The sequence below is a fragment of the Diadema antillarum genome, unplaced genomic scaffold, assembly GCF_040938485.1.
Source record: "Diadema antillarum isolate AM-2024a unplaced genomic scaffold, OU_Dant_1.0 seq00001251_RagTag, whole genome shotgun sequence".
In the NCBI taxonomy this organism is placed as follows: domain Eukaryota; kingdom Metazoa; phylum Echinodermata; class Echinoidea; order Diadematoida; family Diadematidae; genus Diadema; species Diadema antillarum.
In genome coordinates, this window is record NW_027272037.1 from 34,425 (window position 1) to 49,769 (window position 15,345).

Genomic DNA, 15,345 nt, shown 5'->3' on the forward strand with positions numbered 1-15,345 from the left:
TTGACTTACACTGTTGATGAGAAATATCCCCCTCCCCCTGGAGGAGGCTACAGGCTTGACAATCCAAGTACCTCGCTCCTTATTATGGGCAGCTGGCAAGACAGATAAGATCACAAAGAGGACAATTATGGTTAATGAATGCATTAAATCTTCATGATAACCTTCCCTAATAAGGAGTCAGCAAAAGCAACAACAGCAGCAGCAACAACAACAACAACAATGACATCATTTTAGCCTTATTTGCAAAGGCACTCTACTGGCTACACACACAATTAGGATACCATTTGAAAACAAACTGTGCAACATGTTCCAATTCATTTAACAATGGTATTGACAGGGACTTCATGAGACTCACTTGTAAAGGTGAGAAGGTAATAGTTAAACATATCAAATAAAATACTGCTTCACTATGCATTTCAAATCATACGCTGTTTGTCCTAAACACACACAAACAAAATAGACGCAAAAGCAAACTCAATATAAGCCACTCTGTATACCAAGAAAATCTCTGTCAGCAACATTGAGGATGTACATATAACTGCAAGTCTGGAAAGATTATTCTTGACCTGATTTATTGAAATTCACATACTTTCATATAGCATATAATCTGTTTTGATGATAGTAAAAATAAGACTGTACTGTTGCATTAAGGATGTCTTACATTCGAATTTCATTCATAGTGCAAGATGTCAATTGCTATTCCTTAAAAAAGTGTGTTGTGATTAAAAAGAGAAGAGCAAAAAGAATGAGTATACACTACTACAGGTACTCATATAGCACAAGAATAATTGCTTGAAGAGTGGAGCATTTATTGGGGTAGAAATAAATTTTTCAAAAGTGCAATACTAGCATGAAACATCTTGATGGGTAACTTACCGACCAAGTCATCATACTCAGATGGTGTACAGTAGGTTTGTGGCAAGAAATCAAAATGGCGAGCGCCCTGGGGAAAAAAAACCCAACAAAAACATGATGTGATTTTGATCACATTGAATTGATTGCTAATTCTGATGCTGATTTCCTAACACTTCTTCTACTTGCTTATTTGTCTGTTCGTCTGTCTCTATATATGCACGATGTCCCTTTCTTTCCATCTAATAACCTATTTCGTTTTGTTTTGCATTAAAGTAAACACGAAATACAATTGCACAAAGAGCAAAGCAACCCCTTTGAGAGACAAATACTTAGCATTTTCTTTAAAAGGGAACATAAAATAGTAGAAGAGAATATCCTACTTTGAATCACCCTAAAGCAACTTGTGTTAACAATGCCACAACAAACGCCTTGCTGCTTGTGAAAGTGATGACATTTGACAGATTAGAAAAGATCTAGCAATTATCATATGGAAAGTGTCTGACACAAAAAGATAAATTGAATCACATACAATGCTGTATTAGAATAGTTATGAATACTTGAATTGAAATCAATTTTATGAATGACTTGAATGAAGACTCAATTATTGACGGTATAAACAATTTAATAATTTTTTTTTCCCTGATCAAGCTGTTTTCACAACATCTAGAATTGCTTGATAGGAAAATCACAAATGTAGTCTAGTGATCCATCAGATAGTACAGTAAACTATACAAATCAACCTTTGACATATTTTTTCTGATCAGACAGATACTATTTGCTATCTGGTTGACCACCGTCAACACACAAAGTCTTACCCTGGCATGCTGCATTCGTTGGAAGTTCTTGTACAATCTGTCTTTTCTTGTGATTTCATATGACCTGGTGGGAGGGAAGAAAGGGAGATGTCATACCACAGGGCTGCACACTAACCAATTTTTTCCACTGGTCCGATCCGTCTGTCAGACCAGTAGGTACCCAGTTTTCCCATGTTTTACTGGTCCATTTGTGAAAAAGTTACGCATCTGACGGTGATTTTTACTGGTCATGGGCCGTAGGACCAGTGCAAGTGTGCAGCATTGCATACCATGAATCACTTTACTTTAGCATTTTGCTGCAACAATTTGACAGCTTTCATGAACAAATGAAACTGAACTGAATGAAAATGAAATGGAATATTACAGTTTATTCATGAGGCCTCAATACACTTGTTGTTATACTATTAAAATCATTTAGCATTAGGTTTTAAGTTATTTACTTTTTGTTCATGATTTCTAATCAGTAACATAACATTCTTCATTGAATTCTTTCACAGTTGATCTATTCACTTATTTGGTCATATTATTGATATTTTCTTATTCTTGTTTTGAGCAATCAACTGTTAGGATTCATCACGCGGTTGATCTAGTATACAACAAACCTGCTGTTAATCTCATGTGAAATTACAATCAGTCTCCTTTCAAACACTAAAGATGGCTGCGTTAGACATTGGGCATCAAAGCCAATAAGTGTGGTTGATGATGCAACAGTGCAGTGTAAGAGGATTGCTTTGTGTGGTGGAGCCATTACCTTGGAAAATGATTGATCTTCTGAAAGTCAGTGAAACTCCTCAGCGTGTAGGGTTTGACGTGTGACCCGATCCACATCAGGTTGAAGTCAGAGCTGTTTGGGTGCACCTATGACGACCGATGGTAGAAGAGCGCAAGGAAGATGAAACAGATAAAGCATAGACTATACATATTACTATCATTTGCAACATCGTCAACTTCAATTTTACCCTGAATATGGCAACTCAATGAAAATAATTAACAAAATATCTTACTGCCCCAAAGCATTAATAATTTTCTTGCATAATTATGGATTGTGAGTCTTGATAATAATCAATAAAGAGCAGAGCCAATAGATGTAAAATCGTAAGGTGATTTTGTGCTGAGAGATCCCTTTGCCCCACCCCCCTTTCCATACCGAGCTAGTTGAAGAATTTTGTGGAGACTACCTACACACTGCATTTTTCTCATACATCGAACTTACCTCACCCTGTTATTCAACTGATCTCAAAGACTTCTTTAAATAAGGATGAGATGAAATATACAAGGGAGAAGAATGTTTACCAACAATCTTTCTTTTACACCCTGTAACCCGTTGAGGACGAGTCCAGAGTGTACTCGGGCAGGTGTCTATGGAAAATGCGTGTTGTAGCAAAATCAAACTGTCCTCAACGGGTTAATTGGCATGCAACTTCTGTTCAGAGTGTGCAGGTAGATATGTGGTAAGCTACAGTGATAAATTCAACTGCAGAGAAAATTTATGGAAGCATGCCATGTTTTTCTAACAGCTATGTCAGAGAAAAACATTTGCACTGCTTTTATTTCTGTTTCTTACATCATAAATTTAAATGCACCAACACATGGAGCTTCTATGCCTTTCATCATTATTGTGACCATGCATCACAAAACCAACAAAAAGTCGCCAGACATGTATCTTTAGTTAAGGACAGATTCTGAAAGAGCAGACTCTGAGCTTTAAAATGATGTATTACTCAATTCAAATGGACTCCCCTATAAACCTACCTAAATACTGGAAAGAAAGCACACACTCTGGAAAAGTGTGAATTGAGAAAAGAGGCTCTGAAGTACAGGGTCTATTCAATTGCTTTATCTTTACCAAGCTGTGCTAGCTGTGTAATGAAAGGGACAAAGCACATGATATAAACCACTGGAGCAACAACAATGAAGGGGATTATCAGATTAAGCTGAAATTTGGCATGTTCTATTAACACATTCTGTACATGATTAATGCCAACTTTCAAGGCAGTAGCCTTATCCTTTCAAAAGTTATCAGACTTGAAAGTGATGAGCGTGCAAAGGATTTCAAGAAATGAAACGGGGCCTCTAAGACATACCTGATCATTCTACTCTTCTCCCAAAAAGGGTTGTAGAAAAACTGCTGAAAACACACTTTACCATTTATGTTATGATCCCAAACTAAAAAATAATGTAGAAGAAGGATAGCTCTTTCAGGAAAAATGAAAAACTCAAGATTGACTCGATTGACCCTTTTCACCTTTTTTGAGTTCTCACATAAAATCAAGGGATGCGACTTTTTGTTGGTTTTGTGATGCACGGTCACAATTTTAAACAACAGGAGCAAACAAGGAAAAGAAATCATCATACAATGTACAGCTGCTGATGCTATACTTACAAACTATGTTCAGAAGAAAAAGTGAATTGACATGGTGCATCTTGTGTACTGTATTTCAATTTAGTTCCCTGCAGTTTACAGCCTTTTTTTTACTACCCTAATAAAGCCAATTTTACAGGCTGCCGCTACCAAACAATCTCCATTAGGCTACACAGCACAGTCAAGGTATACACGATCAGCACGGGCCTAAAGTGGGTTGGTAGTTGCCACGGCAACTGACGGTCTTACCTCATGGAAGCCATGTTTGTGAAGTAGCTGCCTAATGACCCGACAATCTGTCCGCACTATCTTGTAGGCAAGGTGATTCTTTTCTGGAGGGGCACAGAAGGAAAACAAACAAAGAAAAACATTGAGGATGTAAATAATACATTAATCATCAACCAAGCTGTTGCTTCAATAATAACAAGTTGTATCATTCTCTATCTGTATATCAGTCATTTTGTAAAAGCATTGAAAAATATAGCCACTATATGAATCAACATCCCAATTCACCATTGCTTCAGAATACTGTACAAACCACTTCTTTATTTGAAATTACTCACTGCAACTTGTAATCTTGTTAAGAGCGTATAGGCATAAGTAACAATATCAGGAAATACTCATAAAACAAATGTTAGCCAAAGGAATACAGGGCACAAGTGGTAGAGATTGAAAGTGACAGATTACATAATTTCATAAGAGGTACATACATGTGTAGGACTACTATAAATATATGGTTTAATTGCCTTTACTCTCTTGTTGCAGATGCTTCTGAGAAAACTTTTTCATTCTTGTTATGAACTGACATTGGCAAGAATGCAATGTATTTGAGGGCTTGGAAAGTAATTTGTAGATGGGCATACAACTTTTGAGGGTTCTCTTTCATTCTTAATGTTTTTTTTCGGGGGGGGGGGTAAAAATTTATGTTAAAAAAAAAAACATTTTCAGGCCACTTAACACCTTTCTCATGCTAGTTGAGGCAGAACAACAAAATCCTTAATGTTTTCACCACTGGGTGACACATTTACACAGCATCTAACAGTACATTACACTAAGCCCAAAACTCATTTTGATAACAAGCTTGGCAGCTTATTCACCTATGCATACAACTCCCCCCCCCCCCTCACACACACACACACACCTCATACCCATTAAGCAAGAATGGTTCATCAAAGGATATGGCCTAAAATCAGTATAGATTAATCAAACAAAGGAATGCCTTTAAGTTCTCCCAAACAAAGGACGCCTCGGTTCAAATGGGAGAGCGGGGTAACAGGTAAATACCAGAAACAGCCAGGTAGCCACCCCAATGTCAATAAACGCTCTGGTGATCAGAGGAACTTCATTGATCCTGTTTGAAGCCTTTTGTCAAAATTCCCTCCACTTGGGGGTTACGCAGAGACAGTTTCGATGGCTGCCACTTGTTGTGACACAAGTTGGTGCCACACTTGGGTTTGACATTTAGTAGGTCTGTCAGGTATCATGTCTACACTGTGGTTTTGGAAAGAGACATTTCAAAAGGTTGCCTCTCAACTTTGTTTTGATTCACAAATGATACTACATCAAGATTGTTTTACACTGCCTTTTTTTTTCTTCCTTTTTTCCCCTTTATTCTCCTTGTAATTCCTTGATTTCTTTTTGTTTCATGTGATTAGTTTACAGTTATGCTAATATGTTATGAATCTTGAAAATCAGTTAAAAAAACAAAAATTAAAAAATTTGCCTATGCATACAATTAAAAAAAAAATTACATCACATAGGTGCAATAAATGGGAATATTTTTATTGTTTTGACGGCTGCTATTTGTTGTGACACAAGTGAAGTGGGTGCCACATTTGGGTTTGACCATTTAGTAGATTTGTCAGTAGCACTTGTTAAACAAGAAAGATACACTTTGTATGTTTCAAAGGGTTGCCTCTACAATGTATATTTGTTTGGGTTCACAAAGATTACACCACATTTACACTGTATGTGCAATAAATGTGGGTATTTTTCATTGACAAATAAAGTCAAGCCTTTCTTTGATCTCATGATTCCTAAGAGTGTGATGATGATGGAAGCTGTTGACACTAAAACAGAGTACTTCTTGTAAGTATTGAATAATCATTACAATCATATCACAGAATACATCATATTTGGGCTTATTAAAAGAGATATCAAAATTCCATGATGCTGAGTTAAGAAAGCAAGCTTATAATAAATTGTAGCCCTACTAACATGGAATTATAGTTGTGCCATTTGCAGATTATGACACACATCCAATCTTAAGCAGACTTTGTGCATCACAACTATTTTGACGACAAAGCCAAAAAAATTGAAAAGAAAACAAAAACCATGACTTCCTCCCCCCTTCTTCAACAAACGTACTACAAAAAGACGTGCTAACACAAGCAAGACTTTCATATTTCACTCAAGCCACAAATAATCCATGTATGCCCTTTATGCTGTATGACAGCATAAAGGGCATACATGGATTTAAAGGTAACCTTGAAGTGAATCAAATCTCTGGGGGCATACTGACAGTACTTAGCTTTTCAAGTGGGTGCTTGGGACCTTTCAATTTTGATTCAGGAATACTCAAGACACTTCAACTGGCTTACAAACATTACCAAAACATATGGCAGAACTTATTAATCATCATGGCAAAAAACAACAAACAAACAAACAAACAATAAAAAACATACAAACACTGTAACAATGCAAAACAAACAAACCATACATCACGAAATTACATGTATCTACACGTGTTGGCCTCTACACAATGCCTTTGATCCTTGCGCGCCGAGACAGCCCTCCATCCCCAACTTGGTCAATAGACAAAGAAACAGAAATCAATGGTATTTCGCCTCGTCCATGAGCCGACTCAATCATGTCAAATCAATTATTTATTGATTACAGTGGGGATATGGAGGGCTGTGTACAGCAGGGTAGGCAATAATACTGGTTAAGTCATTGTTAAAGCAGTAGTGACTACAGAGGGTGCACATACTACAAATTGTATATGGCACTGAATGAGAGCAGATGCATACACACCGTTTAAGTGAATGTGTAAGGATTTATATTGAAGCAGAGATAAGCCCAGCCCTCTTTATAAAACGTCTTTAATACAGCTGTTGTTATTTATCATATCGTCGGCCTTATGCCAAAAGGGCACCAATAGTGTACAAAGTCTATGGTGTTATTCAGGGCCTTTTGGCATAAGGCCGATGATATTATGTCCTAATAGTCAAGCACTTTCGATCTAGTAAGATTTTCACAATCTGTTTGATAGTTTTCCTCCACTTTTTCTTCTCCTTCTCTTCCTGCCCTAACTGTTTTCTATTATTGATCCTGTGCCATTTTATATTTTGTAAAGTCATAATTAGAATCAGTGAATGCTTAATCTCTCTCCACTCAAAATCAAGTATGATGGTGTTCCCTATATTTCTTCTATGTGAATGAACCCCAAACTTTTGTTATGGTCTGGTGTTGATAACACCTGATTTAAAAAAAAAACATACTGTATACGCCGAATATTTCGCAAGGTTTTTATTTTCGCAAATTTCGCGAGTCGAGTGCTATTCGCGAGATTAAATACATGCGAAAATATTGACTCTGATCCCGATGTGAATGTTACGTACTCGCGAAATACATGGCGTATACAGTATGAATTGAATTAATACAGCTTACAGATACACACACACAGTCCATGAAACAGCCTTGTGAACAAAAATTTCTTCATCTACTTTGTAGATTTAGCAATAACCAAGTATACACCAATGGATATCTACAAACTATTGATTCAATGTGCATAAATGTTTGCTATCAATCTATGGGTAGAAAAGTGCTGAAAAAAAGAGAGAAAAGACTATGCATTCAAATGGTATTCCAAGTTGAGGTATGGTAAAGCTCTTGTTAGCAATAGCTCACTACACAACCCCCAGGGAAACACACTGAAAATGGATAAGGTGGTTTCTAAAAGATGTCTTTGTGTAAATTATTTTCAATGCAGACAATACAAACTGCTGGAGGCTGTGCACCTCATATCAAATGATGTGTGCACACATGATGAAGACTATATCGAATTGTTAATATCAGAGTGAATAACCTTCTGCAAGTTGCATTTATCAAGACTTGCCGTGGACAAAAGATGGATTTGACACAAGTTATGCTATATCACCCGGCAATGTGGAAATGCAGAAAATAGTTCTAGGGCAATTAACTCCTACATAATCATTCCAGACCCTTCCCCTTCCCCTAACCCTAATCCTATCCTGAACCTAATCCTCACCCTAACCCAAACTCCAACCCTAAACCTAACCCTAATCTTTACTCTAACCTTATTACTAACCAGTATTTAGCTGGAGATAATCGTCCTTGGGGGTAATTGCCCTGATATGGCAGAAAACATCACTCCAAATTTAACAAAACCACTAACTTAAAAAACACTACACCACAAGTTTACAAATCGACTGTTTAAACATGAAGCTCAACTGATATTGTGTGCAGTACAGAGCTCTGTAAAGTGGATTAATGAATCTTCACACTCAGTACATACCTCCTGTGGCATACAGCCTCTTCACCTTCACGAAGTTGCACTCGGGCCTGAAAATGAGGACAGGTACGGTCTTCTTGGGTCCACACCACACAACGTTCTCATATTTCTCACTGTTACACACAAAAATGAAGATACAACAAAGGTGCAGGTAAGTGTGAAAACATGATGCCCAGAACCATATTACATTGGCATTTTGCAGAGAGAGAGATATGAAGATTTTCAAACAACTTATGTACTATTGTATACGACATATATTTTAATAGTGAGTATAATTTTTGTGTGAATAGGAACTTCCTAACAATTCCACAAGTAGTTAAACTCACCATCTTGGAGTAAAAGGATAAAATGTACACATGCATGTCACATTCATGTCAGGATCAGATTTTGGATTTTTGCGTATTGTTAAATTCACAAATAGCACCCAACCTGTGAAAATAAGAACCCTGTGAATATGGCATATACAGCAGACACCAAGAACTTATCAAAAACATCACTATATATATATATATAGAAATTAAATTGCCACTCAAACAACACACACATTTATTGAACAGAATAACTTTGTCTAAGCTATTGGGTATCTCAATCACCCATTTTAGACTACCAGTAGTCCATAGTTTACTTGGTTGATGGCCAAAGATAATTGCATACTCAATATTTCTGTTATTTTAGTTTCTTACCAGATATAGTGAGAGCATGATACCACATGAATGGCAAACATGGACTTTGTGAAAAACAATCTCTGTTGGAGCAAATAATGGCATATTTAGACATAATTTAATCTCAATGGATTGCCTACTTGAATCAGAATTACTCTGAACTGAATACATGTATGTCAAATCATAATGCAAGGGCTCTTATCAGCAACAAAATCTTATCTTCTTTCCTTTTTTATCACACATATGATAAAAAAAAATTACAAGATAAAAAGAAAAATAAAGAAGTATCATACATCGGGATGTGCTCCCAGACCGTAACTTGGACATCTACTGCCAAACATTTCTTGTCCTTTTTTTATGTCAACACACTGTAGCTCATACTAAATTTCTGTAGAAATTGTGAATTATTCATGCCCATCCTGTCCCCATACCTTGATCTTCGATCATCATCGTCATCATCATCACTCTCTTCGCTGTCGTCATCTTGGTCGTTGCTTGCATTGTCATCATTCGAGGAGTGTCCACTGTCGTAGGAGTCGCGGTCCTTGTCATCAGAGTCGCTACTCCCACACGTGACGTCGGAGTCGTAATCATCATCGTTGTCAGACGATACACTGGAAGCCATGTTGGGACTCAGTGCAGGCTCATGGCTGAAATCTCGATAATCCAAGCCTATTGAATGGTAAATGATATTACGAAGATAATGGAATATAGCTTATTAGCATGTTAATGTACAGTGAAGTCTGCATTATACACATGACATTCCGTTACAGGCGCAGCATTTCTGGTCAGCATAACTGGTCAGTTCTGTTATTTGCATTGATTGAGCACTTAGCCACCTATCCTGTTACACTCTGGTCAATAGGGACTTGGAAATTAAAATGTTACAAAGTGGTACACTATTGTACATTTCTACATTGCAACACCAACTAATGTTCTGCATCTATATTGATTATTGGCTTTCGTAAATAGAGTATGTTCATCTTAAGACACAGAAAGGTATCGATTTCAGCATAATTTGCCAACAGAAGAATAACAAATTTGTGGAATGCTAAAGTTTCAAACATTCTCATTAAACAGTGGCAATAGGAACAGTTATAGACTGTATATTTTGCATCAAAAATTTATCCCTGAGTGAATGGCTGAAGGACTATGACTGTGACTACACAAGCATACAAGTGAATACTTAACTATTTCAAAATGTTGGCACATTTGACACTCCATTTTAGAAAAATGATGCCACTTTTTTATGACGACATTTTCCATATTGTGGTACATTATCTGAGTCTCAGATTCTAGGAAGTGATGTCACAGCTGTACATGCGATGAACAATCAACTCCCCCAAAACATGGCAGTCATACCAAGGAGGTATGAAGAGCTCAAATGCCTGCCACAGGCATCTCTTGTGGTGTTATAGCTTCTGCATGCTTAAATTTCTAATCACTGGCTTTGTGGCCAGTGGCTAAATATCAATAGAGCACAAGGTCTTGATTATCTAAAAAAGATAATGCTAATTGGTTCTAGTATCACTGTTTTGCAAAACATCATTAAATTCCAAAAGTCTTTTTATTGCAGAATAATCTAATACCATTCCCACTCAGTTCATTTGACTTTAGCCTACTACAAGTAGAGTCTGAAGCAGAGCCATCACTGTTTTCATCCTGGAAGTGAACATGGGACCCTGTAGTGTAAACACGAAATAGATCTGAGACTATCTAGAACATTGTTTTGCTCCAAATAGTAGGCCCAGGGGCCCTAGGACTTTTAAAGCTGTAAATTGTGTGATCTGATGCACACTAAAATTTGAATAGAATATATCGACTCATTCTGAATTTAAAAAAAAGGGTGTCCTAAAATGTGACTTTGTTTAGTGACGCATGAGAGGAACCTTGCCAGGCGTGTTATGTGTGTGAAAAAAAAACTACAATTGCATGAGGCATGACTGTCACACCAGACATGCAAGAGCTGATAGGCCAACTTAGTACCCTACATGTATCTAGGTGGTTTGAATAGTGTTATGATAGCGTTACTAGATTTCTAGTAGATAAATCTAAATCCTTCATTACCCTCATCCATCACAAGATATGAAAATCTGAATTTTGTAAATGTGATACCAATTGTGTCACCAACCAACAAACGCAACAGTAAAACTTGAACTCTTTTGACCTATAAAACTTTTTACTTGGGATACTGACTTACTAGCATATACAAAATTCTATCATTTCTATGCCATAGACACTAGTAACATTTTATAGTTGCAGATGATTAGAACTTGACACCTGAGAAGTCAAACTACAAATGCTGTAGGTCCAGACCTATCATAGTATCACGCTTAGAATCCTAGATCTATGTGAGATTTATTCTGTGTAAACAGGGATCTAAAGATAGTTTTTAATTAAATTATTAATAAGATAAAGATGAATTAATCAAGGGCATGTGTTAATGTACAGTGCAGGTTAAAATAACTACATTTTCTACAGTGCAGCTTAACACCCCATTCCCATCTAGCGGAGTTGAATATCCTGCACCATTTGCTGAAACTGAGCTAAAGTTGTACAGTTGAAGGTACAAAATCTTTAGGGCAGAGCATTCCTGCCCATATACTGCATGGTTGTGTTTGGGAAGAATGTCATATATAGTAGTAGGCTTTTACAATTCAGTTGTAGCCACAGTTCATGCATATGGAATAAAAGAGCTTGTGACAATGGCCAAGGATTGATGTTGATGAAAAAAGGCATCAGGGGGTAGGGCCTAGACACTATATTCTATGTTTTGTCAAAATGAGTGAGACGATGATGTGGTACACAATTACTACTTTTGAGCCCTGTGCTCTTGAAGTGTATGCCAATGTAGCTGGTGAATGTATTTTCCCTATCAACAGTCACTTTAGTCTAAATTTTGCTCTATGTATAAATAGCGGCAGGGCTGTACCGGCACTGCCCACAACACAAAGACAGCTCAGCGAGCGCTTTACGATCGCTTTTGAGTTTTGATACTTTACATCATTTTTTTTTGTCACCTCAAACTCATTAAATGTAATCTTCATTTAATGACACTACATATCTATGGGTGCGTTTATCAACTCTTTTTCTCGGCAGAAACAGGTTTTCCAAACAGCTTTCGAGGAATTTTTACGAGTTGATAAACGCAAAGCTGTTTTGAAAGCCCTTTCGGAAAGCCTTTTCGAAAGCCGCAAATTTGTGGCTTTCCAAACAGGTTTTCAGAAACCTGCTTGTAAAAGCCTTTTGAAGTTGATAAACGCAAAGCTGTTTTGAAATGGCTTTGTAGTATATTGTACTGCAGTTATGAACAATGCACGCCTTATATGACCTCTTCTCCTCGGGTCGAATTGCGCAATGCAGCTGTGCAGTGACAGGCCAGTTATCGTGTTCGCGAAGAGTTGATAAACGCAACTATTTTGGAAGCCGTTTCTAAAGGGCTTTGGAAACGGCTTTTGAAAGCTGTTTAAACAGGGTAAAGTTGATAAACGCAGCCTATGTTATCGATATTGACATACACATTTCACAACTTACTGAAAATGAAGATTTATGCAGCATGTGCGAACGTAACCCCGCGCGGGGCGCTGGTACGTATTGGGGTCGCTGCTGCGGTTAGTGCGAATGGTACATCTGATAATCGGCAGTTCACGCAATCAGGGGGGTGTTTCATCAATTTAGTCAGCGCTGACAAGTTGTCAGTCCCTGAAAATTTCAGCAAAATCCTTGGTTTTGATTGGCTGAGATGCTCTGGTCACCAGGGATGCCAAGTTCAAAAAATTTTTAATGAGTGAGATTTTCATGACTCGGCATCTCGGAGAGCGAATGTGCGCGCGAGCGAGGGTGTGGGAGGGGTTTTCTCTCCCTGTGGCCTCCCATGGTAGGGAGCTTTTTCAATTTTTAGCTCTTAATGATGCGACCAGGTGCATACTTAAGTGACTATTTTCTGCTTATTTTGAGAGACAAAAGGAAATATACCTTCAATTGCACAGGTGGTCTATCATTTTAATCTTTTGAGCTATGCTCATTATTATAGGCCCAAGTTGCAGACTTCGCCCGATGCGCGAGATCGTGAGATGGCCCCTTAATGCTTGAGTCTCATGCAGAATGCGTGAGACTTGGTAGCTCTGGGTCACTGACTGGTCACGGTGATTGTCAGACTAACGGTTAGAGACTGACAACTTGTCAGCGCGGCGCGGACAGCTTTCATGAAATGGCACCCTGAATACACTTTCAAAGGTCACGCTGTCGACCGTGCTGCTACCAAAGAGCGCACGCACGCAATACCAATAGATCCCTGCACTTCCAGCCACGCTCGCGCACACATAATTTGCTGAGTGGTCAACGCGCCATTTTCAATTCTTCAACGATGAACTCCGGCGGTCGGGGATTGCGCTAGAAAGTGCCATTTTTTGTTCAATGAACTTATCATGACTCGTGAGGGCTCTCCTAATCCTATGGACTTACAGTGTATGTACCTTCTGTAATACTAGCATGCATTTTATGTGAGTAACGTACAAATGTCTTTAAGTAATGTATAAATTCATATAAGTTGCGTGGTTGTGTGTGGTTTCCCACTTTGATGGCGAGACTCCGTCTGCCTGACGCGACGCTGTGTCGGGCTAAATTGCATAGTGATGTTTGTTGGTTGGTTGAATATGGATCGTCTAGACACCGTAGTTTACATGCATATGTATTTTTATTACAATCGTACATTTCAGTTCGGGAAACCCACTCACAAGGGGGGCCCCTCCTTATAAGTAACCCGTCCCCCTTATAAGTAACCCTGTCCCCCTTATAAGTAACCCCCGGGGCACCCCTTGTAAGGAGTCTCCACGCTTTTTTGCAATGCAACGCGAAAATGAAAGGACTGCGGCAATTCGCTTGATTATGTCCATAAAGCTTCACAAGTTTCCTAGTTACTCACGAAATTTGAGCAAAATCGGTTTGAGGCATCATATCTAAAATCATGGATTTAAATGCGATGTCAAACGACCCATGCGAATGCTGAAATGCGAGCGATTACTGGCGTGAGTGTCGCCAGGCGCGGCGGCGCGGCAATGCTCGAGTGCAGACGTGGCGACCGAGTCGCCACGTCTGCACTCGAGCATTGCCGCGCCGCCGCGCCTGGCGACACTCACGCCAGTAATCGCTCGCATTTCAGCATTCGCATGGGTCGTTTGACATCGCATTTAAATCCATGATTTTAGATATGATGCCTCAAACCGATTTTGCTCAAATTTCGTGAGTAACTAGGAAACTTGTGAAGCTTTATGGACATAATCAAGCGAATTGCCGCAGTCCTTTCATTTTCGCGTTGCATTGCAAAAAAGCGTGGAGACTCCTTAGAAGGGGTGCCCCGGGGGTTACTTAAAAGGGGGACGGGGTTGCTTATAAGGGGGACGGGTTACTTATAAGGAGGGGCCCCCCTTGTGAGTGGGTTTCCCGAACTGATTTGTACTTGTACAGTTGTAGTGTCGACTACAAAATCAAATGCAATATCGGAGTGATTTAATCACGTTCAGCATGTAACAGTTAACCATCGGCCATCGCATCATCATCGGCCACCTGCTAAACCCATTCCTAATCCTATTCTAATCTATGCGAGTAACTGTTAGTGTTGGTAGACGCTACTGCTGTACTGGGGCAGCAGAGCACACGTAGCGCAGCAAAGCAGAGCAGAGGCAGCACACACATCCAACCGCGGGGAGCCGCGGCGGGGTCGTTGGTTGTGTGCGGCGAAGCTGCAATCTCGCCTAGACTACTGCGCTCAACGATAAACGGTGAACTTTGAAGAGCCACCTTCCCTCCCTTCGATCACTATAAATCTGGTATATGCTCATGTGAAGAGGCCTTGACATAATCTAATGATAGTAAAACAGAGATGCTGACTAATCCATATCACATACATACCTTCTTGTGTGGCTAAAACTCTTGGAATATCAAATTATCAGCGAGGCCCAGGAACGCATTCCGTTGTAAATCGTAATTTGTTGTCACGGCAATTGATATGGGCATGCGCAGAATGCGCCATGCGATCGGGACCGGGATCACAGATCTCGGCTCGCACTGCACTGCATACATACACTATGCGCTGCATGCACGCTTGACCAACAACAG

The 15,345-nt window shown here is 38.9% G+C and overlaps 1 protein-coding gene across 1 annotated transcript in view; it reads right to left on the reverse strand.

Annotated features, from left to right (window-relative positions):
• Positions 1 to 15,218, reverse strand: part of LOC139745303 (tubulin polyglutamylase TTLL5-like) — a gene marked incomplete at its 3' end in the record, with an annotated part of 43,899 nt that extends 28,681 nt beyond the window's left edge. Inside the window, exons 1-8 of the mRNA XM_071655700.1 lie at positions 15,139 to 15,218; positions 9,660 to 9,900; positions 8,570 to 8,679; positions 4,282 to 4,364; positions 2,422 to 2,528; positions 1,671 to 1,734; positions 877 to 943; positions 10 to 92 (exon numbers count right to left, since the gene is read on the reverse strand). Coding sequence (XP_071511801.1) covers positions 10 to 92; positions 877 to 943; positions 1,671 to 1,734; positions 2,422 to 2,528; positions 4,282 to 4,364; positions 8,570 to 8,679; positions 9,660 to 9,853 — 708 coding nt within the window. The remainder of the gene's footprint in view (positions 1 to 9; positions 93 to 876; positions 944 to 1,670; positions 1,735 to 2,421; positions 2,529 to 4,281; positions 4,365 to 8,569; positions 8,680 to 9,659; positions 9,901 to 15,138) is intronic.
• Positions 15,219 to 15,345: the final 127 nt, after the last annotated feature.